The following is a 27,675-nucleotide window of genomic DNA, read 5'->3' on the forward strand; positions in this document are numbered from 1 at the left end:
TCCTCTTCTTTTCAAAACAGTTTGAAGACGTCTGGACATTGAGGTTATGAGGTTCTGGAGTTTTGGTGTTGGAATTTGGTCCCATTCTCGCCTGATATAGGTTTCCAGCTGTTGAAGTGTTCGTGGTCATCTTTGACGTATTTTTCGTTTAATGATGCGCCAAATGTTCTCTATAGGTGAAAGATCTAGACTGCAGGCAGGACAAAACAACACCCGGAGCCTTCTACTACAAAGCCATGCTGTTGTTATAGCTACAGTATGTGGGTTTGCATTGTCCTGCTGAAATACACAAGGCCTTCCCTGAAATAGACGTCATACCCCCCATAACATCAGAGATGCTGGCTTCTGATGTTGGCATCTGCAGATGGCAGGCAGATTGTGTTTACCAACAGTGGTTTCTGGAAGCATTCCTGGGCCCATTTAGTAATGTCAATGACAGAATCATGCCGACGAGTGATTTAGTGTCGTCTGAGTGCCCAAAGACCACGGGCATCCAACAAAGGTCCTCTGCCTTGTCCCTTATGCTCAGAGATTTCTCCAGTTTCTCTGAATCTTTTGATAATATTATGCACTGTAGATGATTCAATTTGCAAAGCCTTTGCAATTTGACGTTGAGTAACGTTGTTTTTAAAGTTTTTCACAATCTTTTTACGCACTCTTTCACAGATTGGAGAGCCTCTGCCCATCTTTACTTCTGAGAGACTCTGGCTCTCTAAGACATCCCTTTTATAGCTAATCATGTTACAGACATAATGTCAATTAATTTAATTAGTTGCTAGATATTCTCCCAGCTGAATCTTTTCAAAATTTCTTGCTTTTTCAGCCTTGCAATTTCTTTGTTGCCCCCGTGCCAACTTGTTTGAGACCTGTAGCAGATATCAAATTTGAAATGAGCTCATTTAGTGGATAAAAGTGTCAGATTTCTCTGTTTAAACATTTGTTATGTTCTCTATGTTCTGTTTCGAATAAAATATTGGCTCATGTGATTTGTGAAAGTCTTTTAGTTTTCATTTTATTCAAATTTAAAAAACGCCTTCCCAACATTTCCGGAATTCGGGTTGTAATACAATGTTCAGTGCCTATAGAAAGTCTTCATACCCGTAATTTTTTCACATTTAGTTATGTTGCATTATGTTCAACTGCTTTAAATTACTTTTTTCCACATAAATCTACACCCCACTCACCATAATGACAAAGAAATTTTTTTTTATTAAAAAGGAAACACCGAAAAAATGACATTGCACAAGTCTTCATACCCTTAACTCAAAACTTAGTTAAAGCACTTTGGCAACAGTTACAGCCTCAGGTCTTTTTGGGTATGATGCAACAAGATTTGCACACCTGCATTTGTTTTTTTTTGCCATTCTTCTCTTTAGATCATCTCAAGCTCTGTCAGGTTGGCTGGGGACCATCGGTGGACAGCCCTTTATAGGTTTCAACTCTGGCTGGGCCACTCGAGGACGTTCATAGAGTCGTCCCTAAGCCACTCCTCCATTGTCTTTGCTTTGTGCGGCGGGTGATTGTCATGTTGGAAGGTGAACTTTCAACCCAGTCTGTAATTCTGAGCGCTCTGAACCAGATTTTCATTAAGGATATCTCTGTATTTAGCTGCATTTAGCTTTCCGTCTTCTCTGATCACTTCCCCAGTCCCTGCCGCTGAAAAACACCCCCACTGCATGATGCTGCCACCACCATGCTTCACCGTTGGGATGGTATTATGCAGGTGATGAGCAGTGTTTGGTTTCCCTCAGACAAGAATAAGGGATTAAGGTTCATCAGACCAGAGAATCTTTTATTTTCATAGTCTGAGAGTTATTTGGGTGTATTTTTGTAAATTCCAATCAGGGTTTCATGTATATTTACTGAGGAGAAGCTTGAGTTTGCTCAATTTGCCATCAAGCCCAGATTAGTGGAGTGCCGCAGTGATGTTTGTCCTTCTGCAAGTTTCTCCCATCTCCATATAAGATCGTGGAGCTCAACCAGAGTGACCATTAATGTCTTGATCACCTCTAAAACCAAGACCTTCCTCCTTCGATTGCTCAGTTTGGCCAGGAGGCTAGATCTAGGAAGAGTCCTGATTGTTTCAAACTTCATCCATAAAGGATTATGGAGGCCAAATGCTCCTGTGAACTTTCAACACAGATTGTCTCAACCCAATCCTGTCTCTCAGCTGTGCAGGCCATTCCTTTGACCTCATTGCTTAATTTTTGCTCTGACATCCATTTCAGGTGTTAAACTTCATATAGGCAGGTGTGTGTGCCTTTCCAAATCATGTCCAATCAACTGACTTTGCCACAGGTTAACTCCAGTCGGAGTATAGAAGCATCTCAAAGACGATCCAGTGAAACTGAAATGCTCCTGATCTACATTTCAAGTGTCATAGCAAAGGGTACGGATACTTGTGTAATGCCATTTTTTTTCAGTGTTTCCTTTTTAACAAATTTGCAAAGTTGTGATAAATCCAGTTTTTGTGGATTTTTCTATAGGCACTATACATATCCTCACAGTCCTGGGAAATCTTTGTAAAAATCAGTGGAAATTCTTTGGGTGAGAAATTACTTTTTTTACAGAAGAAACGGTAATGGTATGAACAGCAATACACAGGTCAATTTTCAATCTAAATAGTATAGCAAAATTTCAACTGTCACAATTGAAATCTCTATTATGTATATATGTACACACTAATCACTCATGCTCTACCTCTGGTATTTGCTTGATTTTTGTGTTAAATTTTTTTCTCATCTGGAATCAGGGGACCATTCACATGCTTCAGAGTAATTTATTTGTACAGATAATATTATAAATATAATGAAGTGTTGAAGGTTTAAGAAAAAAAATAGTACATTGCAACTTAAGTGCTTTATAAAAAAAGTATTATATATATATACACAGTATGTACATGTATGTTTCTAACACAGATTCTTGAGGTGCTCAGTCAGTGCGATTAGGAATTCAGTAGTGTCTGTGGTAGTTTTAGGAGGCTACACTTCTCAAAATTATTAATATATACACATATTTCAATCATAAATTCATTCTGGAAGTCCAAAACTCGCTTACTCTTAGCTTGATAAGAAATGAACTACCAATTTAGTAACATTTTTGTAGTTTTGAAATACATTGACTTATAACATTTCATGCTTGAAGACAAAATAATTGAAATTCTTGCTGATTGGAAATGCATTATTATTTTCCCCATTTAACAAAAAAGCAAAAATCACATAATTTCCATGAACAATCAGCGTTGATTGGGACAAATATACTGTTTTTCAATATATTATTGTCCAACAGTATATCAATGACTGTGATTAACTGTAAACTACTAACCATTAGGTATTAGTAAGAATAGATAAGATCAGATATTGGAAACATTGAGAAAACTAACTGCTAGTGAACTTTTTGTTATACTCAATGCATATTGATGGATAATCATACAATTATTTAGCACATATTTAATTGACAAGATGTGCAGTACCTAAAATACGATCACCATTGTAATAAATTATTTTTTATATCAATTTACACTTTGTTGTTCTTTATTTTGGTCCTTCTTATTTTCTTGATAAGGTAAACATAGGGCATACATAAACTTTGTGTGACAACTGCAGAAAATGTTTTGCACCTCAAGAACACAATTTTTTTAATGAATAGCTACAGCTGTAAGGCAGTATGTGCGCAACTCACTTGAAAAAGTTGAAGTCGAGTCTCAGCCAATGGGTTTACATCACTCACATCAACTGATATCTCACCAGATAGTAAAAAGAAGCTTTGTCTACATGGAGAGGAAATAAAGTTTTGAGTCTTGACCAATTCTAAAGGTACTTTTATGCTTAAAACCATCTAGCTAGAAATAATACTGAGCGAATGTATGTTTACATACATGCATTACAAACATGTTGCAAACATGTTATATGACATAGTATGACATTATGTGACATAGTTGTACAGTTGAATTGTAATTTTATGAGAATTGACTATAGATATTAATACTAGTGTTCCTCATCCTGGATACTTTGTGACATGCGGATGGCTCGATGTTGTTGGAAGGGCTTGTGAAACAATAGAGCTCAAAAACTGAATGCATTAGATATGGATTTCCAGTGCAGAGAGGACAGAAGAAACTGACTGCTTGTGGATTTGCTTTCGGTTTACTCTGCCTCTGCCTCTGCCGGCTGGCATGGCTTTACCTCACAGGAGATGACAGGAAGACGGGTGCCATGTCTGGGGTCAAAAGAGGTGGCCGCATGTACCCGTCTCTTTCCTTTATGCAAAGAAGCCTCCCATCATCTTTAAATCAAACCAAAAACATGACAGGCATCACTGCATGTCAAAAGAGCAAACCACACTGCAGCTTGACTGTATAAGGAGATGCTTCTGTGTTTTTAGAAAAAAAATTACCAGTTAAATTCCATCTGACATCTGATCATCACCATCAGAGGACACTTAGAAAGAAAAGATTAACTGTAATGCACACCTCATTCTTACATGTGTGTTAAACCCTGTTAACTGGTTATTCAAGCCTGTGGGGTCAACTCTTAAAGGGCCACAAGGGATACTATGAGTGAACAGAGTGAAAGTGGATATGTCTGGAATGGAATACTAGCTTACTGCTTACTGAATACTGTGTAGTGCTGCACACAATATGATAGTTATATATAACCACAAAAAAAAGAAAAAGTTTGGGGTCAGTAAGATTCAAAAAGTTTTTTTTTTTAAATAAGTCTTTTATGCACATAATAAAAGCTGCATTTATTTGATCAAAATACAGTAAAACATTAATATTGTGGCATATCATTACAATTTAAAATAACTGTTTCTATTATATATTTTCAAAAGTAATTGATTCCTGTGATGCAAAGATGACTTTTCAGCTTCATTACTCCACTCTTCAGGATCACAAGATCCTTCGGAAATAATTCTAATATGCCAAGAAATATTTCTTATTATTATCAAAGCTGAAAACAGTTAGGCTACATAATATTTTTGTGGAATTGTTTTGTGGAAAACACTAAAAATATGGAGTTTTGATCCATTTATGTGAAATATAATAATCTTCTGTAACATAAACGTCTTTAACTGTCACTTTTCACCAATTTAATGCATCTATGCTGAACACAGTTGATGTCTTCAATTAATACATATAGCAGCCTGCTATATATCTCGCTTTCCCTTCTCAACAAGACAAAAAAAGATGAATCTTTTACACCACTCTTCATGTCTAGAATCGGAGATCTGAGAACAGCTGCAAAGGGTATTCTTGGAGTTTGGCTGCAAAAACGCACTTAACATCAGAGGCAGTATCTTATGCAGACACTTTGGGGCTCATGCTCTCCATACTGAACTCACAAACCAATATCTGTTATCCCACTTTACTCCAGCTCATATGACATATTGTTATTGCTTGTACAACAGATTGCCAGCTCACACACTTAAATCAAATTTTAACTGCAAACAAAAATACTGATCTCTATATCCATGACTGGGTACACATTTTGATTTGAGTTTGATTCATTTGTATAGTAGATGTAAAGTACACTTTGCTGACGTAAGACCCAATCTTTCTGCTAATGATTTAAATGATAAAGCTCAGCACTGAACTGGTTACTTGAAAGTATGAACTATTTATGAGAACCAGCTCATTAGAATGCTTTAGTAAATAATAATTAGGAGATAAAAAGTCAGAATTATGAGATTAAAAAATCAGAATTAAGAGATATACATTTATAATCATGATAAAAATGTTGACTATCTCCATTTTGGCTTTTTGTGTCAATTTTGAAACATGTTTTTAAATGACTATTCATGAATCATGTATGTTTTAAATTTTGTAAAATGATCAAGCTTATAAAGAGTCGTGTTAATCCAAATACACTTGTTTGTTTTCACGTCCAACTGTAAGATGTTTCTTGCCATTATTTTGTAGTGCACTGTGCTAACTCAACTCTGGTAAAATAATATTTGTTTTGATGTGTGGCTTTAAAGATTTAGCAGCGATGGCATGGATTCAACAGCAGGGGAGCTTTCAAAATCAATATACCAGCCCTAATCAACACATAGAAATGTAATAATCAGTGATGGCAATGACCCTTATGTGGTATTAAACACAAACACACAATAATCTGTACAGGGAGCATTAATGCACAACTGGTCCACCAAGGGTTCTGCTGAACAGGTTTAGACTGGGCATGGTGTCAGGCTCCGTGAACAGAAAATGAGTGGAATTACAAGCTGTTAAACTATTTCCTCACTGAGATCAGACTCTGCACCAAAAAGGACATTATGAAAGAGAAAAAGGGGGTTTCGGAGTGTGAGAGAGAACAACTAAATATGCACACAATGCGCAGTTATGAATCTCTTCCTCGGCTAATCAAAAACAAACCAGATGATGGAGGGGAGAGGAACTGGTAAACAAAATGTTTTAGGTCAATAAAAAGACAGATGATGGTCTATAATGGTCTAATAGCAGATTCAGGCAAGGAGAATCTAAAAGGAGAACAAGAAGAAAAGAACAAAACCTAAAGGTGAAAACAAGGACGGCGTAGAGATGGAACAATTCCGCCTGCACAAATTCCTATATATTCTCATATTGCGCTCATACGCTGGGGCAATGGAACAGACTCTTATTATTCTGAGGGAGAGATGACAAAATTAAAATCAAGACTTTTTTCTACTCTTTATGGATACATAAAGCTGGCTAGATATTTGGAGACATGTAGCTCTAAAAGGTTTTCTGAGCTAGAGTGCATGAGGTGACAAAAACAAATTCTCCAGTACTAAACATTTAATATACAAGTTGAAAAGTGATATGACAAACCTTCCTTCTTATCTTGAATTTTACAAAAAATTATAAATGCTTCAGCCTACATCTGTCCATTGGCAGAAGATGAAAAAATCTGTTTCTGATCAGGCACATTTATGACCACTGTTCATTCATTCTTTTTCAGCTTTCCCTTTTCTCAAAAACCAATTGTCATATGCTCAAAAAATGCTATGTTTATCATGCACTCAATTTAGCTGTCAATTACTGCATCTGAGGTTCAAAAGAGGTAAACTAAAGCAGCATGATGTTATGCAGCCAATGCATAAAGAGAACAGAACTGCTTCCTTCTTACAATGTTGCACTCTGCTGACACACTGTGGCGAACCATGTGCAACACAGCTAGACTCTCAACAACAGAGACCATCAAACAATCTTCAACAAAGCTTCAATGAACAATAGAGCCAGTTTAGAGAAATTACAGGTTTATTTTGGATGAAAACTGCAATGACAAAACCAGCGGCAAGTGAATGAACATGGCAGATCAGCCTATCCCTTCCTATCTAACATCAACCTCACCCGTCCCATAAGCTGGGGTTAGAGAGAGAGGTGTCATAAAGAGGACTGTGGACACTGCTGTTCTGTCCCAGCCATTCAGTTGGCACAACAGGCATTCTGGGTTCACCCGCTGGACCAGAGAAAGCTGCTCAACCCTTTCTCAAATACAAGGGAGAGAACCAGACTACCTTATCTTCTGCTACTCAGACTGAATGAGAGAGAAGAAAAAGAGTTTACGATGCACATCATCCATATGTCTCAACACAATCATTCAGAATTAACTGCTGCCCCTAAAACCATGACACATGTTGTATGTATTCTAATGAATGAAGAACTAGTCTAACCTAATCTAACCAGTGTAAGGTCACTCTATTCAGGAAAACAAACCACAAGAAAGAACATTAAGCTAATTTTACCAGGCATATGTCAATGTTACAAGGATGTCCTATTAAAACAGGTGGAACATTTAAACCTGTGGACTGTACAAGATCAGCATAGACTAAAAAAAACACTTGGAATTTGGATAATTGCATTTAAATCTTTGACACAAATTCAATATTGATTGTACCAATAAATATCAATTAAACAAACGATTATGATTATTCAGGACACATTGGTGTGACAGTGTCCCCAGCGACGACATCTATCAGATGGCTTAAAAGAAAATACTTTTGATTGTCATTTTAGGTTCATTGCTATTCAAAGCGTTTGATTGATCAGGAACTCATTGGAATGTTTTCTTAGTAAGCCTGGCTTCATTTTAGTGTGAGGTCCCAAAGCCACCACCTCATAAAGCAGAAAGAATTAAGCTCTGGATAAAGTTTAAACCTATTAACGGAAAAAAAAAAGTCCCCTAAAATGTTTTTGGTCAAACATTTTCTAGAGAAAAGGATAGTTCACCCAAAAATTTACATTTTATTATTTACTCAACTTCACTCAACTTATTATTCTAACCTCATGTGTTGTTATTTTTTCAGAGGAACATGAAATGAAAATTGAGCACTTTTCCTTGTAACCATAATTATTCACTTATTCAGGGATCTGCTGCTCAAGTTGACAGATCACAAATTTTAACTAATTTTGTCTGCTGAGAGCAAAACGTGACTTTCTTCCTCAGTATTTTTTTCCATTCCAGTAAAAATATCATTTAACATTTACTTCAAAAGCATAAAGATAAGATTTCTGTCTGTTTTCTGGAAAAAAAGTTTAAATTTAAAACAAGAAAAAAAAAAGTTTGGTTCTATACAAATCAGTTGTATAGAAAACTGCAGCCGGTGATCCACAAAATTTTTTAAAAGTAATATGTAGCAGCATACAGGTTTTCAGCAACATGAGGGTAAATCACTCAGCTTGGGTGTTGTTTGGGTGAACTATTCTTTTAAATAACAGCTGAAAACATTGAAAAACTGCTCAATTGGCAAAAAAGGGAAACAAAGTGGAGGTGTGTGTGTGTTTGAAAGAATGAGTTGGAGAATGAGAGACGAAAATGTTTGCTTGTTGTCCATTCCATCTCCCACCAGGTAAATCAAAACATTTTTGGTCTGTTGCTCTCAACCCTTTGGTTGAACAGGGGGAGGAAATGGACAGCAGGAGTAACCACACATACTCTGTCCTTCACACAAACTCCATGTCTGTTATGACCACACAAACACAAATCTATCAAGCTCACTCAGGACATGATCAGTGAGAGAGCCTCGTGGCGCTGTGGAGTTGTTAGGTCAGCTGCACCTCAGGAGGACTGGCATTATTGTTGCTCCCCTCCTGTGCGCTGACCACAGAGCCACGGTACGGGACCTCTATGATCCGAGGTTTGTCAATGATGCGGGCACAACGATTGCCCTTCTCCACGATGCCAATGATCCAAGCCTGTTGCCCATCGCCCGCCCCTCCGTCCTGCCCCACAGCTCCCGATAAACCCACACGACTGGATTTCATCTCGGCACAAAAGCGGGCTGCCTGTTCCCGCGGCAAGCAGATCAACAGACCACCTGAGAGAGGCAGGAAAAAGACTTTTATCTACCCAAGAGCTTGGAGAAATCTCTACAGACCTGGAGTGACCATATTCAGGAATTAAAAATTTGATTAATTGATTAATTTCATGAATTGATTAATGTTAATACCACAAAACCTGTGGAGGATCTTGAATATAATGTGTATATTTATTTTTATTTTTATTAAAAAAAAATGTATAAAACAAATGCGAGAATTGATATTGTTAGTCCACTGTATATTAATATATTTAGGCTGTTCAGTGTAAATGTATTTCCTTTAATTTATGGTTCATTTATTACTATTAATAGTTAACTTTTCAGATTGTCAGTTGGGATGATGCAGGGAGACTGACGAATGAGTAGGGCTTTTTGTTAAAATATTTGAAGTGACAATCTTCATTTATGAAAAAATCCAAAACTGATTATGTTAAGGCACTTCAGGTTTCAGTGTAATTTCAAAGTTATAACAATCATTATTGGTTCACAATTGTGTTTGTGCATTGAGCTGTGACTCTCACCCGATGTTTCAGAAGAGGTGCCCTGCAAAAGCCCAAACAGGTTGCCACCAGCCTTGCTGATTGCGGCCATTTTGGAGATAATAGGAAGGTTGTGAATGACAAAGGCAACATCATTTTTCTGCTGCTGGGCAAGATTCCGTGCGTGACCTATGATCCCAAAGCCTGTGATGTCTGTGGCAGCGTGTGCATTAAATTTGTGCATTAAGGCAGCAGCTGGAGAGAGAAAGAAAACAAAAAAATATTTGGAAAACAATATAAAACTGGTTTTTGGCTAAAAAAAAAAAAAAAAAAAAAAAAAAACTAAAACTAAAAGTTAAAACTAAACTAAAACTAAAACTTTGAACACTGCATTTTTGAAAATGCTTATGCTCACCAGTGCTGCACTTATTGTTCAAAAATACAGTAAAAACGGTAATGAAATTATTATTATTATCCAAACCTTTGAAAGATAGTGTATATACCTAAAGGGGTCTTTTAAAAAAAAATGGTAACAATTTAGAATAGGGAACACATATTCACTATTAAGCGTTTTCAAGGAACAAACTTCTAATTTGCTGCTTATAAATAGTTAATAAGGTAGTTGTTAAGATTATGGGGTGGATTAAAGGATACAAAATATGGTCATGCGGGAAAAGGCATTAGTATGTGCTTTATTAATACTAATAAATAGCCAATATGCTAATAATATGCATGCTAATAAGCAACAAGTTAATAGTGCGAATTGGTCCTTAAAATAAAGAATTACCTATAATTGATTTCCCTTTTTTTCCCCTCACCATTTGAAAAGTAAACATATAGGCCATTTGAAATACTATAAAGTTGCGAAACTAGGTTGTGTGTGTACCGAATATTGGACATACTGTTAAAATTAATCCACGCTAAGAATGCTTATGCAATGACATACCAGTGCGATTGAGGGTGGCCATATTGAGCATAGCCTCCTGATAAGCTTGCTCCACCTCCTCCCTGGAAATCACCAACTTTATCTTGTTCCACTTCTCAGGCTAAATAAATGAAGCATAAAGGTAAAAGAGATACAGATAGAAATGAAATGAGAATACAGAGATGTGGTACATGTGGATTTATCTCTTCATAACGTCTCCAAAACAGGGGAAAAAACAGATAAGCAATCATTCCAAAGATGTACGTCATATTTAAGGCTAATACACAGCGGTACTCACTATTTCCAGCCACTGATGGGCATTCACGGCTACTTGAGTTCCCAGAGGTTTAGTCAGAACTAACACATCTCCAGGTACAGCACTGTCAGGCCTGCAAACATAAACATACATGTGAGCATTTACAATACTAAAACTGTGAAGTGTCACACAATGGATATTCACTTTGATAATTATGGAAATATCCATTAAGAAACATCTGAAGCAAGTGTAGACACACAGTCCTTTGATTCACGAGAGAGCAGACAGAGACTCTCACATGATGAAATCATTGGGTTGGCACACCACAGAAGCAACACCCCCGATGATGATCCAGGGATTGATGACTGTTTGTCCCCCGGTTACCGAAGTCCCAGCCTCCTCTGCCGCATCACGGAAGCCCTTCATCATTAAAGGAATCACCTGATCTCTCTCCTGAGAGAACAATAGCACAGTACAAAGAAAATTAACCATTTCACACTCAGCATCCTGAATTTGCAAAAACCAATACTTAGAAAACATTAACGAAACGTAAAAAAATTGAAAACAAAAATTATAGAAAATGAACGCAGAGATCCCAGCTCACCTTCTCATTCATCTTCTGACTGATGCTGAGAAGCATGAGCATGTTGTCACACTCTGTGATGCCCATGGCATACAGATCACTCAGAACATTTGCACAAGCAATTCGTCCCTGTAAAAGAATGGATGGGAGTCCCGCTTATTTGTAAGTTCCATGCTAAAATTTCTAAAATATTAAGAGATCACTCACCATCATGTAAGGATCCTCCACTAAAGGATAGAAGAAATCTGTGGTTTGGACCAGGGAAAGACCTCCATGCCTCAGAGGGATCACACACGAGTCCATTCCAATACCTGCAGGAACAAACAGAGATATTATTTTTCACCCTCTAATTTCATGCAAAGTGTGCATGCATATTTAAAGAAGCTTTGACTAATCATATAATATAGGTACTTAAATCCTTATAAAACCATTCAGATGGCAACAGTATTAAGCATTTTTGTAGGTTTACTTATGATCCATTTTGCAGTGGAAAGCATTCATTTATAGCCTGGGTCCATAGTTCACATCTCTTTCAAATGATTGCATTATACTTCCTAGAAGTTTTTAATTAACAGGATAAGCCAAAGGTTAAACAAAGAGTTCTACCAACACAGATGTTCTGTGATCTTTCCCGACTGAGACTTATGAATAACATGAAAACAACGGTACTTTGTTATACATAAATATATGAGAACATATTGCATGCTGAATAACGTCTATAGTAAAAAATGTATATATTAATATATTCATTATATAGTCAGGTTAATCAGGGTATTTTAAAGGACCGATGCAGGAAACAAAACGGTTTGTTTCTATTTTGCCAACTTTACAACAAAAACGTTGTAATAAGCAAAGATTTATTTGCAAAACTTGGGCCTGTTTCATAAAACAAGTTCATAATTTTTTTTATAAAAAAAGTTTCATAAAACAACCATATAAACCAGGCTTATTTCAATTAGTCTGACTTATTTTGAACCAAATCAACTGACAAAGTCAGAATAACTGAAATAAACCTGGCTTATTTGGTAAACTTGTTTTATGAAACAGGCCCCCGGTTGGTAACCTGCTGTCAGATAACATGAGCGCTTTCGCTATTGGTGATGATGGAAAGTCTGACTCATTTCCGCGACTCGATTCTTTTGAACAGTTCGTTTCCATGAACCGGTTCACAATACCGACTCAGTGATTTTTTAAAGATCACAATAAAACCATAAGTAATGAACATATTACTGCTTACTAATGTTTTTTTTTTCCTATGAACCAGTGTGTTTGTTGTAACTATTTTATTATTAATTTTACCTTTTATTGGGAAATTATATCCTATAATCAAGTCCAAAATATATTTCCAGTATGTTTTATTCATACAAATGTTGCTTTTGGCTAATTTTCGCCGTATCACTCAAATTCTTGGTTCACTCTAAATGCACTTACTATCAGTAAAAGCAAACCCATTGTTTGCTGGATTTTCTAAACTGTTCAACAGATTCGTGAAAAAGATCCGATTCAAAAGAACGAGAGGTTCACGGAGCAGCGCTCGTTGTTTGACAGCAGCGATGGTGTGAGCGGGACAGGTCAGTCATACTTTACCTAGTCGAGGACCCTGAGCAACTGAAACAAGTCCGAATTCAGCGGTCTCGTCTCCAACATCCGTCCCCGAGCCGCCGTCCGGCTCTAGTCCCTGCAGGAGTTTGAGCAGAGTCTCCTGCGGGACTTTACACCCTCATCCCTTCAGATCGGAGAAGGCCGTGAGTCGGAAGCCGCGGTCTAGGCCGTGCTCCTCCGGGTTTAACGCCTGGTATCCAGCCGGGTAAAAGGCTCCGTACCCTCCCGCTCCGCCAGAGTCCACTGACGCTGGCTCAGAAACTGACATGGCTACAGTGAATGTAATTTACTCCTCATTCAGATAGTGAAACACGGGGAAATGAAAGGGAAGGGTGAGTCGTTTGACGGGATAAATGGCTGGCAGAATCAAGAGAGCGTGTTTTATCTGCACGCTTGGTCACAGAAACGAATGTGGACGCGGCTCGCTAGCGGACTGAACCATCTCACCCTGAAGAGGAGAGTGTAGAGTCACCTCATGACACTAGTTAGACAATTCATCGCTGACAGTCAGACAGATTACTGCCAGAATACTCAAACCGGTAGAGAAAGTGTAGGAAAATTGAACTGGCACCAAATTTAACTATGTCTAGGATGTTTTGCATTTGACTGGTCACAATGTATCCCCCTCAAAAATAAGCATCGTATAGTCTGCTCTCGTGAGCTCCGCCTATTGTGGTTCTGAAAAGGTGCATCAGACGATTGTATATTCATGCAAATATACTGACAATCCCAGATACATCTGCTTCCTCCAAACAAAAAACACATATATATATATATATGAATTACTGCAAATAATTACTTAAATGTATGTTTTTGCGAACAATATATTATACGTATAAAACTTAGTGCTGTCAAACGATTAATCGCATCCATAAAAGTTGTGTGTACTTACATGCGTGTACTGTGTATATTTATGTATATATAAAGATACACACATACAGCATATATTTAGAAAATTTGTACACGTACTTGCGTGTATATATTTATATTCATATAAATTATATAGTATATAAATATATTTAAGATATAAACATAACATCTTTTTCTTAAAAATATATATGAAAACAAAAACTTATTTTGGATGCAATTAATCACAATTAATCATTTGACAGCACTAAAAATTGTATGTGTATACACACACACACATATCTATATATGTGTGTGTATATAAATGTTTTATCACAATGTTAACGGGGTAGAGTGGTTAATTATACAAGCTCTTTTATAAAAAAAATGAGTCAGGAAAACTTTTGAGAAAATTGTTTATTCCCATAGTCAATGAATTTCATTGATATTTGGAACACTTCACAATTGAGAACTGGACTATGATGATAAGTCACAGATAAATCACCTCAGTCTTGGTCTTTCTGAGCTTTAATATTAATAGCACAAATTAAAAATTTCTCTTTAATTTGAGTTTAAAAAAAATGAACAACGCCAACTTTTGCTGTTATAATGTCCATATTGATATTTTATCCCAAGCTCTACAACAAACCAGTCTCGTGTTTTAGCCAAGGTGTCCATGGTACTAAAATCTGCATATTAAATGTCAGAATAGGGAATGCCTCAAGACCAGTTTGAACAGTGTGGTGGAAAATGGACTTTTCTTCTCATCTCAAGCCTGGATTGCACTTTTGGTGCTGTAGGCAAGATAGTAGAGCACAATGCAAATCAGAGCAGCCAAGACCTCCGTGGACACCCAAGGACCATTCCATGCACCCTGCAATTCATAAATACACTGATTAATAAACATACAGAGACAAATACAAAATCATAGAAAGTAAACAAGTAGTAGCAACACAATCCAATATGGATGTATATTTTTGTTAATATAGGTTTACAGGTTTTTCTTAGCCCTAATCATTACACAGATAAGGCGATTGTTGACAATGAATATTAATATGCATATTTACCCTGTGATCCACATTGACAGAGAACAATGGCTTGATGGCATCAACATCTTCATTGTTTCTCTGAGCCTGAAAGCATTAACATTTTTATGAGCACCGCTGAATATACAGTCCCATCATGTATGTTAAATGAATATTTCACCCAAAAATTAAAACTATGATTATTTACTCACCCAAACATGTACTCATTTCTTTCTTACGCAGAACCCAAAAAACTATTTTTAAGAATACTGGTAACCAAACTGTATTGGTGCTTATTAATTTAAGGCATTCTTCATAATATCTTCTTTTATGCTTCACAGAAGCAAGTCATGTAGGTTTGGAATGACACGTGGGTGAGCAAATGATGACAGAACTTTAATTTATGAGGGAATTACCCCAATCATTCCTTAAATTTACCAACCTTTCTTAGAGTGCTGTAAGACTCCTCGTCAAAGAATTTGACCTGATATGTGCCTGAGCTGGCCTGCTTATGAGGCACACTCCATGAGACCTGGACAAAAATAAATCAGTTTGTCACATATGTTGAAGTATCTTACACGTATGGCTTTGTTAGAACACCATAAAGGGAGAGTTCACATAAAAATGAAAAAAAACTGTCATTTAACTCACCCTAAAGTTGTTCCAAATCTGTATCAATTTCAAAAGTTATTTTGCAGAATGTCGGTACCCATACAGCTGAGGGTGACTGTTATCGAAAAAAATACTATTGAAGTCAACAGTTTGGTTACCAACATTCTTCAAAATGTATTATTTTGTGTTCAGCAGACCAAAGCAGCTCATACAGGTTTGGAACAAGTGGAAGGGGAACAAATTCTGACAAAAAAAAAAGTGTGTAACTATGCCTTTAAATCCTGTGTAACTTTACCTGGTATTTGCCAACATCTTGGCCTCTGGTCACAGGAAACTGCTTGCCATTGACGTCTGCATACAGAGCGACACTCTAAAAACAAAACAAGTCTCTGGTCAGTCCACACTTCTGTACCAATAAAGCGTGAATACGTTAGTCCACTCACCTGAGCTCCGTTTGCACAGGCCAGGCTCAACTCAACGATGAACACGGTCTCGGAGGAGATGAGCGCGTCTGTCGTCGTGTATGAAGACGGAGTAATGACTGGGTCCGTGCAAGTCTCAGCTGAGGAGAGAAAACACCGGTCACACTACAATCACCAATAAAAGTTTGGTCCCTGAATTAATTACATTATTAAGGTTTGTAATAGATGACTGTGATAAAACGGAACTAATTCAACGTTAGCTTGAGACATCTCGATGTTAGCCTGTCTGGCGATTAGCGAAAAGATTGAAAGCCGTGAATGAATTATGTTGTATATGAAACATTAATTGAAAACTACCTGCACAAAGGCTCAGACAAAGAGCCAAAATCGCTGTTATAACTCGTATCATGTTGATCCCTGGGCAGCCGAATCCACCTTCGCTCAGTCAAACCTGAGGGAAAAGAGCAGCGCTCGCGCTCACCCAATGAAGTGCAGACAGACACGTCACCTCAACGGAAGAGCGGCGTGTATGAGAGCGCGAGCGCCTCTGCTGAAAGCCGCCGGTGCTGCAGAGCAGAGGCTCACAACCTGCAGGAGACCTTCCAAGAGATGTCAAGCGATTATTTAATATTATTAATAATACATCTAAATAATCACACTTAAAATGCTAAAAAAAAAATACATCAAATAGTTTTTCCTATGAATATTCTTTCTCCCTATTAAACCAAATAACAAGAGTTGGAAAATGAGGGGTCTTGAAGTAAAAAAGCATGAGAACCACTGCTGTAGAAACTATTTAAAAAGTTGGGAAGACACTCCCAAAGTAGCTGTAATCTCCGGGAAGGTTGCAGAAATTTTAAGATACATTTTCTAATTGGTAATGATTGCCACATCTGCATTATGATTTTCCACATCCCATCATTAATACTTTTAACCAACTGGTCAAGGAGATTTTTTTAGTAAATGTATTATGCATTGTAGCATTATTGCAATGTAATAAATATTTAAAATTCAATCAATATAGATATTAAAACTTAAATGTTTTGCTTGTGCAAATTCATAAAATGCAAAAAAGTAAATTTCATTTGGTTTGCCATTTATATCTATTGCAACGATTAGTTTTATTTGCAAATATTAGTATATATGTGATTAAATAGGATTTAATTTCATCAGTTAATCAGCATATAATTCAACTGAAATTTTTAATTGACACTTAATATTATTATAATAATATAAAATAATTAATGAAATAAAAATTTATATTTTGAGATTTGCAAAAAATTATAGTTCATAGTTTTTAACTTATTTTTAAAGATTATCTTGTGGAGAGTTAAATATCCAAAATTGACCAAAACCAAAAAAAAAAAATATATTTTGGTTAAAATAAGATTATTATTTTCATAAAACCTTGACTAATGCCTTATTCAGCTACTTTTGAGGTTTTTCATAAATGTGATTTGTAAGTACACAAAGTCTTCTGCTGCACACACAGTATGTGCTTGACAAAAGAAAAAGTATTCTTATTCATACTTTTATTTCTTTAAATCTCTCCATAACAATAGTCTGTACAAAGTTCTTGTGGTTTTTTCATATTCACTGACTGATAATACACAATATTAACACAGGCGGGCATGAATCCTCAAGAGTGGGTACATCCAGAGAAACAAATACCACAGGTATACAGGAAACATCGTCACTGTCAGATGTGTGCAGACGTAAAGCAGACGCAAACATTCAAACGTGCAATACATTACATTATGCTGTCACAGAAAGGCAGTACAGATAAGCTTTTTTGTAAAGAGATACACACACCAAGTGTACAGAAAACATGGTGGCTGCTCTATAGCCACATGATAAAAACATCTGCTATCTGTCTACTTCAAGTCAATCTGCAGCAGGATTAAATGTTCAAAGTCCTTAGATGGGTCTCGTGTTCTTGTTTCAAGCATGTTTTTGATTTTCACTTCTTGTATTTTTGTTGTTGTTATAGTTCACTCAGGTGTCAAGAGATCACCTGAACATCTCTTCCTCTCACTGTATACAGTCCATGACGTGAATCTGCAGGGTGTCCATGTCTGGAGCCTTGTACATGCATTTGGGACAGCAGTAATCAGGCAGCCCGTCTTGATCTTCGTCTCTTCTGCGTGCAGATGGAGGTTGGGCTGGATTGAACATGGCTGCTCCTGCGAAAGGTGCTTCAAAAGCAGAAATTCAAATTGAGACCCCAAACATGTTCAGTAAAGATCAATATAATATGCTATAAGACATAACTGTTTGCATTTGCCATATAGTCAATGAAACTAACAACAATTATATTAAAAACAAAGGAAAGAAAGTGCATGTTGATGCAGACTCTGAATGAGGAGTTTTACCGGCTGGAGGAGGTGGGTGTGGGCGAGGCCTGTAATCCTCCAAATGTCTCTGTTGCATCTCTTCAATGCGAGCTCTGTGAGGAAACAACATTCACATGTAACTCTTGGAGGCTTTTATAAGCAAATATTCATATATATTCATTCAACACAATTCATTTCAATTTAATTTAATCAATTCACTGGCATACCATCTGATTCAATTTAAATGTTCAATTGACATTACTAATATAAATATTATAATAACACAATTTAGCTACTTTTTGGTTTAAAAAACAAAACAAAATTAAAAACCATTAATAGTGTACAGTATAAAAAAATGAATATTCATTTTGAGATCTGCTGAAGATTAAAGTTAGTGTTAGTTAATGGGGTGATAATATTACAGTTTTTGAGTGATGTATCGTATCATTTTTCAGATCAGCAAAAAAGTTTAGCTGTCTAAGAGCGGTATTCAGATTAAAATATAAAAACACTGCATAGTATAAATTAAATACAGATTCATCTTTGTTAAAGCTACTAAACTGATTCGGTCAAGAGCAGGGAGTGATTTTCTCTTTATTTATTTTTTTGTATTACCATTAACAACACAGACAGCAGCATATAAATTAGGCTGCTGTGGCTTTATGAACTAATATAATGATACACATATGATTTCCTTCTCAACTGTTTACGCTTAATTACATCACAACCATATGTGTTCACGAGGATACTCAAGACGGTATTTTGAGAATTTTGTATGTGTGACCGTTCAAGCAATGAAGATGTGAAAGAGAATTTGGTGATTTAATACTCTCTTTTGCATCTTCTTGCACTTGAATGGTTTCCCTTGAATGTTTGATTTTGGAAAGACTTAAAAACCCTTGCAAATTATATACTTTCACCATATGGTTGTTAAACTTTGCTATTAATCTGCAAGCCACATGCCAAACCACTGACCTGGTCCATACAGATTACGGATCAACTCTGATTTAATATATAACATTATATGATAGAATAGGTCATCTAAATGTAAATATAAAAGGAAATTAGCAACTGAACATCCAATATGACCGATATCAATAAAAGGAAAAAAAAAAAACTCCAATAACGTTCAGTAACACATATAGTAGTCACTGTGTCCATCTCTTTTCCTACCTTGAGGTTCCTTCTTGCTTGAGTCTGTCTATCTCAACTAGTGCCTTACTCAGCTCCTCCTGCAACTCTTCCTTCTTTTGATTTAGTTTCTCTCTGGCTTCCCTCTCAGCCAGGAAGTCCATCTTATAGATTTCTGCCTGCAAAAATAAAATGTGCGATTGTGTTTGTGTTATTATATGCAGCATGCATGCTGAACATGTATTTATGGGCAGAGCACTGTAACACGAGTGTGCAGGTGTTACATTCACCTGAGCGTTCAGCACTGGTATGGTCTCTAAAGCAGCTCTCAGCTGCTCCGTTTCCTCCTTGAGTTTATCGATGAGATCCTGTTTCAGGGCCAGAGCTTTCTCAGCCTCTCCTAACCTGTTAGCTAAAGTATCTGCCTCTCCACTCTGAAATGGAAATTACCACATGTATGCTTCCCGTTAACAAATTTAAAGTGCAAACCATGCACTGACCTATTTTCAAAAGTGCCTACCACAAACATCAAACAGTCACAGTTTACTAGTTTTGTAGCCTTTAAATTAAGACTTGGATCAATGACTAATAAGCATGTCGACTATAACGAACAGAAAAAATATTTTAAAATGTAGTTTAAATCAAGTTCAAAATATTTTACATCTAATATTGATATAAATTTACTATTATGTTTTTTTTTGTATGTTGGTTGCACGATATCAGCGTTAGTGTTAACTAAAACTATTACAAATCGCTTTCGATAATTGAAAAATCGGAAATAAAACTTGCATGAAAAATTCAAAATGTTGCCCTGTCATCTAACTGAAATTAAGTTCAAGTACTACAATTAATACAACTAAAACTGAAATAGAAATGAAGCAAAATATTAAAAACATACCCAAAAAAATCAAATAAAAACTATAATAGCAAAGTTGAAAATTGTTTTAATAACCAAAAACAAAAATCACAAACAGCAGCTACCTACCCGTTGATTGGCTTGCTTTTCACTTTTTAGTTTTTTGTCATAATCCTGAAACAAACATGTGTACGCATGCTGGAGCTGGGCCAGCTTCCTCCTAGATGAGGAAGAGCAACAGGAATTGTGAGCTACTGTTACAACCATAACAATGAAAAAAGGAAGCTGCGTTTGATACGGGGTTCTTCATCCAGCTAAACTCACCTCTCCTCCACTATTACGAGCCTCTCGTTCTTCAGTGCAGTTTCTAGGTTCTGTGTCTGCAGTAAAAGATTGTCCACAGTCACACTGTGCTGCTTCTTCTGCTGGTCCATGTCTCTCTCTAAAGTCTGCAGGCGTTCGGTCTTCTTGCCCAACCTGGGAGATCAAGCAGGTCATGTACACACAGCTGCCGAATCTCATACACAGACCCATGCACAAGGACGAAGAGATTCACTCACTTATCCTCGGAAATTCGTCGATCTGCTTCACTTTTCTCCAGCCAATTTTGTCGTTCATTCAACTCACCAAGAAGGGACGTGACCTGAGCTCTCAGAGCTTCACTATCCTTTGTCAGCTACAAACACAAAGATGATGATCACTCATAAAACACAACTGCAAATGCTGCCACAGCTCGGCATAGAAAGAAATGGCATTTGCATACTGAATCACAGGTTATGTCTGCATTTATGTACCTGAACAAAGTCCTTCTCCTTCTGTTTGAGTAGAGCCTCATTTCGGTCTCTCTGAACAGAGCTCTTCTGAAGACAGTCCAGCTTCTCCTGGAGCTCCCTGTACCTACATCACAGCAAAGACACAGACAGGATTAACCGTCCATCTTACTGCAGTTCACCACCAAACACACCAATTCCTTCCTTATTATCAGTACAGTTTCTACATTTTATCAAATCATCAAATTAAAAAGAAAAAAAAGAGACAAAAATTGAAGTGTGGGGAATACGTAACAACCAAGATGTTAAATCAAAACTACCTTATATTTTAGCTTCTTGAATATACTTGCCTATAATTTGCCTAGATGCAAATTTTGGCCAACAAGAAGATTGTGTATGCTAGGAACTTCGGTCCATTAACACTAACTCCATTAAAAAAACATATGGCAATAAATACTTTTATATTACATTTTTATTTCTAAAATCTATGAATAAAATAATAAATATACAAACTACTGTTCAAAAGTTTGTGTTCAGTAAAAAGTTAATGTGTTTTAGCGCTGTCAAACGATTAATCGCAATTAATTGCATACAAAATAAAGGTTTTTGGTTGCATATTAAATGTGTATGTTCTGTGTATATTTATTATGCATATATAAATACACACATACAATATATATTTTGAAAATACATGTATTTACATGTCCATATTTATATTCATATAATTCATATTATAAATAAATTGATTTAATATATAAACGACATTTTTCTGAAATGTATACATGCATGTGTGTGTATATATATATTAGGGCTATCAACGTTAATGCGTTAACGCATGTGATTAATCTAAAAATTAACGCGTTAATATTTTTTTTGATGCAAATTAATCGTTTGATAAGGTTTGACCCCAACTTTTTGCCGTCATCGCAGCGCTGAAGGTAATCATTGCCTGCGTACCAATGTGCACACTATCCATCCTAAATTCTATGTGATAGTAGTCATTTTCAATACTATTTAGGGCAGATAAGGTGTATATTATGCACATTGGGATGCAGGGATTGTGTGATTATAAGGCGCCAGGCTAGACAAAAGTGAAGCGAATGCGGAGAGAGAAGGCGAGTATCCGCGAGAGAGAGAGAGATATATATACTCATATTTGATAAGGGTACAACGAACCAGTGTTGCCAAGGTTGCGGTTTCCCCGCACAATTGGGCTATTTTGAAAATACAGTCGCATTGGGTTGAACCGTGGGTTGCGGTTTTTGGGCTACTTATGTACCGCAGCCGCCCAAAGTGTAGCCTATATATACACACGTGATCACAAAAGGAAGTTATGACAAACACTCGATGGTGGGTTAAAGTGAGTTCTGAGTAAAAGTGTACTATTAATCTCATAAACTGTCTTATGTAGCATGATGCTAATGTTAGCTCTAATGCACCTGCAGAACAGGTCCAATTCTTCTTCATAATGCATTTTGTCATAATACTTCATGCACAGTGGCAAGAAATGTTTTGTTGTATTTATTTAGAAATGCTTTTGATAATAGTTGGGTAAATGTGTACTGGGATTGAAGCGATGTGGCTTGGTAAATGTTTTATTGCCAGTATAAAGGCTGATAATGGCTAATAAGGATTATGTCTCATTCCTATGTTAATATTAAATTCATACATCATTCCTATGTCATGCATTCCTTTATTTCAACACATTAAGTCCTAGTATTTTAAATTTGCGATTAATCGTGATTAATCACATTATTATTAATTTAATCATTATTAAAAATTAATCACAACAAGATTAATTTTTTTAATCGATTGACAGTACTAATATTATACACATATACACACATACATACACACATACACACACACACACATATACACACACGTATACACACACACACTTACATATACACACATATTATGTAAACAAAATCTTTTATTTTGGATGCAATTAATCATTTGACACCACTAATGTGTTTAAAGGTGTCTCTCTCTTATGCTCAACATGGCTGCATTTATTTGATCAAAAACAAAGTAAAAACTGAGATATAGTGAAATATTACCATTTAAAATAACTCTTTTCTATTTGAAGATATTTTATTTGTGATGGCAAACCTGAATTTTCAGCAGCCATCGCTCCAGTCTTAAGTGTGATTCTTAATTTGGTGCACAAGAAACAGTTGTGCTGCTTAATATTTTTGTGGGGAAAAAAGTTGAAAACTTTTCTCTTAAATTTTAAGTTAATTTATAGAAAGTCCATACAATCTTCTGTAATATTCTAAATGTCTTTACTGCCACTTTTAAACAATTGAATGGGTCCTTGCTGAATAAAAGCATTAATTTCTTTATTTAAACTTCTGACTTCTGAAGAGTAGTTCAAACTTCTGAACAGTAGTCTAAATGAGAAATGTCAAATGTCAATGATGCTGGTGCATTCATCTCATTCCAGTCACAGACACAGTGTCCTTTCAACACCAATGAGAGGAAGGACACGTGAGCGCACACACACAGTGAGATATAGTTCCCCTCACCTGCCTTGTGTAGCCTGAAGCTGCTCAGTTAGTTTAGCCAAATGAGAGCTAAGCAAACACATGGATCAAAACAGAAGACAGAAAAGAGAGATTCCAAACCATTCACATTAAAAGAAAGCAAGCGAAGAACTTTGAGATTTATTACAATACAATCCAAGCATGCAGAGCTGAGGGAGGATCGCTGTCAGCTTTTACAGCCTGCAGGGAGAGAAAGCAGTATAAACTGAACATCTGAGAGTACCTTTCTGCAGGAACGGTGAGCGCACATGCCTGCTGGACTGACTCTTCAGTAACACCACCATTCTAATAAAGAGAGGATTAATCAATTAGCAGAAGTTAGATAGATATATAAATACCGTTTTCACATTTCTATTTAAAGAATCCTGAAACAAATGTCTCAAAATATTAAACTGCACAACTACTGATAATATTAAGTAATATTTCTTGAACACCAAATCAGCATAATAAAATTATTTCTGAAGAATCATGTGACACTGTATACTCGAGTAATGGTTATTTAAAATTGTAATAATATTACTGTATACTTGATTAAATAAAAAAAGCCTTGGTGACCATAAGAGACGTCTTTCAAAACATTAAATAAATCTTACTGAGCCCAAACAGCAGTGTATATAATTTAGAATTGATCTTAATAATGATTTGTATAATTTTATAAATGCATTTATTATGACCTTGTATTAATTAAGCAACTACTTGGAAGTCTATTACACTGTAGAATTATTTAAAAAAAAAAAAAAAAAAAAAAACCTTGAAGATGAATTGTAAAAATATTGAAAAAGTGAAAAGGTGTTGGACATTTTATTTGTGAACTACCCATATAATATATCTAATTGTATCAATAAACAAATGGAACATAAATGCTCTACCTGACTGAGTTTGGAGCGTAACTGCTCTACAGTGGCGAGGAGATTTTCTCTCTCTTTCTCATTGTCTGCCCTCTCCTTCTCCAGCTCCTCATTCCTCCTCCTCAGTGCCCTCATCCCTTCCTCCAGCTTCTCTTTGTGGCTTTTCAGCAGCTTCAGAAATTCATTAGAGCCCTCAGCAGGCTGAAGTGAAAAAAGATTTGTAATGATGAAGTCACAAATACTTCAAAAAGAAACAACTTAATCTTTAGCCATGTTTGGATTGTACTTGAACACAGTGAACCAGGAGGATAAAACACACCACACCCAAAAGAAGTCAAAGCAGATTAGCACTCAGTGCTAATAAAGCTCTATTGTACAGACATTTCACATATTGACATCTGTGGTAAATTACCAAACTTTGAGGCATTGTGCGTCTGTCAGCGTCTCCTTCAGTTCGGTCTGTCAGTGCTGCTTCATTTAATACCTGCGTATTGAAACAATAAAGGGAAGCTTTAATTCAACGAACTGACAACTTTATGCAAGTTCCAAATGCTTTACAAAATAACCTACTTCTGGTGAGTCCAAGAGGACATTCTTCTCTACATTAGTGCACTTCAGCTCTTGGTCCTGGCCTTGATTTCCAGTCTCTTTAGAGATTCCAACACTTGGACTCCCTGTTTGACTGATGCTGTGGTTGAGCTGTCCCAGCAGGCTCTGGTTTTCCTGTGCCAGTCGCTGCACTAAATCTCTTGCCTCTTGAAATCTACAGCTCAGGAACTCACGCTCCTCTCTCGACTTCCTCTGCCACCCCTCCATCTCTTCACATCTTTCTTTGAGGGCATCATTGCTTCGCTTTAGAGCCTCTGTGGAATGTTTAGAGTTGTTTATGCATTTTTTATGTTATCAATGGGCAATGAATCTGGCATAGACAATCTCTCAAGTCTCACCTCGTAGCTGATGATTATCTGTTATGAGTCTATGAACCACTTCATTTCCTGCTAATTCAGGAGGGACCCCCATAGACCCCTGTGAACTGGCCATCAGTGACCCTTGACCCCTGGCACCCACAGTCTCCTCTCCAGTCAGCTCCCACTGCAGAGTACAACCACCTGACGGCTGCGGCTGGACCATGATCCTGAGAGAGAAGTCCAGCTAATAGTCAACATCTGGAGCTCAGAAACTCAGTGAATTTTATAGTTGTTAGTGATTGCTGGATAAGCATATTGAATAGGTTTATAGCGATTGGTGCAGGCAAACTATGAGTCTTTATTAAGTGCATTTACATTATTAATCTTTGTTAGTTAATAAAAATACAACTATTCATTGCTAGTTCATGTTAGCTCACGTCCATTAAATGATATTAACAGATACGTTTGATTTTAATAACATATTAGTAAAAGTTGAAAATACATTTAATATATTATGATAGGAATTTGCATTTGTGCCATTACGTTTATGCACAGTCTTTGTGCAATCAAAAACGGCAAATTTATGGTCATCTGTTTTGGTCTATACACAGTTCACTTGAGAATGAAAGGCTGTAAAGCTGAGTAATTAAGAAATAAGAATACAACTGTTATGCGTTACTTCAATGTCAGCTCAGGTCCATTTTAAATAATATTAACATGCACAACTGTTGATTTTGATATTTTTAAGTAAATGCTGAATTTAACTAAGTAGGATGAATAAATTCTAAAGTATTAAATATTCTTCAGTTAGTTAACTACTTTTAACAAATTTTACAGCATTACTAGTAACGATTATGAACTTATTTATTTTATTTTTTTAAACAATATTATTAATTTCTATGTCTTTTTCAGTGCTGGATTATATTTTATTATTAGTTATGTTATTTTAAAATCTCATATGACGTTTAAAAGTCTAATGGATGAATTGAGGGTTTTAATTAAGGTTTCACTTTACAACAAGGGCTAAATGGGGCGATTCACTGACATTTCTGCCCTTAACAACGCTTCAGCTAAAATTAAATAATCTCTCCAATCACAAAACACAGTTTTTCATTCCGTTTTTTGATCCTTTTCCCTTCAAAAAATAGTTTCTCAATGCGGTGTTGATTCAAAAGACAAACACACACTTCAAAAACACCGTTAAATATAATATAATGCTGATATTTAGTTCTTATGGACACGTTTATTTTAAACAACTTCTTACATCTTCTGAAAAACAAGATTCAATGTTTTGTTTACAGGTTTCTGACCAACGTAAGTTACTGAGCTAACGACACGACTAGCATCAGCGTATTTAAAACCCTAAAACATTCAAAACCGCACGCTAACACGAGTCATATTCATTAGACATATATTAGTTATGTGATAAATATATAGGAGGATGTAATAGGAAGGGAATTACTACCTTTTTAAGCCGTTCACGGTGTTTAACTAACTGCGCTAACACAGATCCACTGTCTGTCGGTCTTCCGCCAAGGAAACACGGCCCGGTTTACAGTCAACCATAGACGCTGAGGCCGGCAAACATCTTCAGCCTCACCGAGCTGGAAAGTCAGAAACGAGTTTGATCAAGTGAATTAAATTAAAATGTCCAGAAAAGCTCGCACAGGTACAGACTGTCGAGGAAATACCCCTCGATACTTCCGCTCTTCATCACACTGTGCGTCGTTTCCGGTTGGGGGAATTATGGGAAGACAAATTAGAGTAAAAATTCACGAGGAACTTCGGTGTTTTAATGTCCTCAGGTCATTTTTGGCATATTTTTTATTAAGAATACATTACAGAATCCACCAATATATATTTTTTCCTTTTTACAACCAGTACTACTGCTGATTATTTCTGTTTTGACACAATAATAACTAGCCTATAGACCATAACAATGACGAAATAAGGGGCCTATAAGCATTACGAATATTATCAATATTATTATTAACACTAATATTATTATTATTAGACTTCTAGATTAGATTATTATTAGGTTTACTTTGCCTAGCCTATAAACACTGCTTTAGAGATCCACTAAATGGGGCTATTTATTTGTAGTCCTGATATAACATGAACATCTGATTAGGTATGTTGATCAAACTGATAACCTCTTAACATTGAGTTTTCTTCACACTGTGCATCGTTTTGAAAGGAATGCATTTATTGCAATGGCTATGAAAATTGA

The 27,675-nt window shown here is 36.2% G+C and overlaps 4 protein-coding genes across 6 annotated transcripts in view; all 4 read right to left on the bottom strand.

The window, feature by feature from the left end:
• Nucleotides 1-6,946: 6,946 nt before the first annotated feature.
• sephs3 (selenophosphate synthetase 3) lies at nucleotides 6,947-13,534 on the bottom strand. Its single transcript, XM_079400500.1, has 8 exons — nucleotides 13,131-13,534; nucleotides 11,751-11,854; nucleotides 11,565-11,672; nucleotides 11,259-11,413; nucleotides 11,003-11,093; nucleotides 10,726-10,825; nucleotides 9,822-10,034; nucleotides 6,947-9,300 (listed from the first exon to the last, which is right to left on the bottom strand). Exons 1-8 carry the CDS (start codon nucleotides 13,411-13,413, stop codon nucleotides 9,026-9,028), a joined length of 1,329 nt encoding a protein of 442 aa, XP_079256626.1. The 5' UTR covers nucleotides 13,414-13,534; the 3' UTR covers nucleotides 6,947-9,025.
• Nucleotides 13,535-14,390: 856 nt separating this feature from the next.
• Nucleotides 14,391-16,572, bottom strand: ssr4 (signal sequence receptor, delta). The gene is made up of 6 exons (XM_079400966.1): nucleotides 16,408-16,572; nucleotides 16,072-16,190; nucleotides 15,924-15,998; nucleotides 15,459-15,548; nucleotides 15,059-15,124; nucleotides 14,391-14,865 (listed from the first exon to the last, which is right to left on the bottom strand). The coding sequence occupies exons 1-6, from the start codon at nucleotides 16,457-16,459 to the stop codon at nucleotides 14,761-14,763; spliced, it is 507 nt and encodes a 168-aa protein (XP_079257092.1). The 5' UTR covers nucleotides 16,460-16,572; the 3' UTR covers nucleotides 14,391-14,760.
• A 971-nt stretch (nucleotides 16,573-17,543) lies between these two features.
• ikbkg (inhibitor of nuclear factor kappa B kinase regulatory subunit gamma) lies at nucleotides 17,544-27,201 on the bottom strand. Of its 2 annotated transcripts, none has more exons than XM_079401173.1 (14): nucleotides 26,911-27,186; nucleotides 25,485-25,672; nucleotides 25,108-25,400; nucleotides 24,950-25,021; nucleotides 24,559-24,738; nucleotides 23,913-23,974; nucleotides 21,165-21,267; nucleotides 20,931-21,046; nucleotides 20,695-20,847; nucleotides 20,500-20,590; nucleotides 19,805-19,948; nucleotides 19,557-19,693; nucleotides 18,423-18,496; nucleotides 17,544-18,245 (listed from the first exon to the last, which is right to left on the bottom strand). In XM_079401173.1, exons 2-14 carry the CDS (start codon nucleotides 25,666-25,668, stop codon nucleotides 18,082-18,084), a joined length of 1,773 nt encoding a protein of 590 aa, XP_079257299.1. In that variant the 5' UTR covers nucleotides 25,669-25,672; nucleotides 26,911-27,186; the 3' UTR covers nucleotides 17,544-18,081. The 2 variants fall into 2 exon arrangements, with proteins under 2 accessions (XP_079257299.1, XP_079257300.1); XM_079401174.1 differs by having other exon boundaries at nucleotides 17,569-18,245; nucleotides 26,942-27,201.
• The window catches only part of LOC306859837 (SLIT-ROBO Rho GTPase-activating protein 3-like), a 44,714-nt gene continuing 39,971 nt past the window's right edge, over nucleotides 22,933-27,675 (bottom strand). For both annotated transcript variants that reach the window (XR_013783333.1, XR_013783334.1), the window contains exon 25: nucleotides 22,933-22,961. The gene's annotated coding sequence lies outside the window, so the exon portion shown is untranslated. The remainder of the gene's footprint in view (nucleotides 22,962-27,675) is intronic.

This window comes from Barbus barbus (assembly GCF_936440315.1).
Source record: "Barbus barbus genome assembly, chromosome: 40".
Taxonomy (NCBI): domain Eukaryota; kingdom Metazoa; phylum Chordata; class Actinopteri; order Cypriniformes; family Cyprinidae; genus Barbus; species Barbus barbus.

What these genes read in the sequence shown, in the direction of transcription:
- ssr4 (XM_079400966.1), bottom strand. Translation starts at nt 16,459, where the DNA reads ATGATACGAGTTATAACAGCGATTTTGGCTCTTTGTCTGAGCCTTTGT. An exon ending in CCTGTGCAAACGGAGCTCAG is followed by an intron (nt 15,999 to 16,071) that starts GTGAGTGGACTA and finishes TTTTGTTTTTAG; the next exon opens with AGTGTCGCTCTGTATGCAGA. An exon ending in AAGATGTTGGCAAATACCAG is followed by an intron (nt 15,549 to 15,923) that starts GTAAAGTTACAC and finishes ATTTTTGTCCAG; the next exon opens with GTCTCATGGAGTGTGCCTCA.
- ikbkg (XM_079401173.1), bottom strand. Translation starts at nt 25,668, where the DNA reads ATGGTCCAGCCGCAGCCGTCAGGTGGTTGTACTCTGCAGTGGGAGCTG. An exon ending in AGATAATCATCAGCTACGAG is followed by an intron (nt 25,401 to 25,484) that starts GTGAGACTTGAG and finishes AACATTCCACAG; the next exon opens with AGGCTCTAAAGCGAAGCAAT. An exon ending in TCCTCTTGGACTCACCAGAA is followed by an intron (nt 25,022 to 25,107) that starts GTAGGTTATTTT and finishes TTCAATACGCAG; the next exon opens with GTATTAAATGAAGCAGCACT.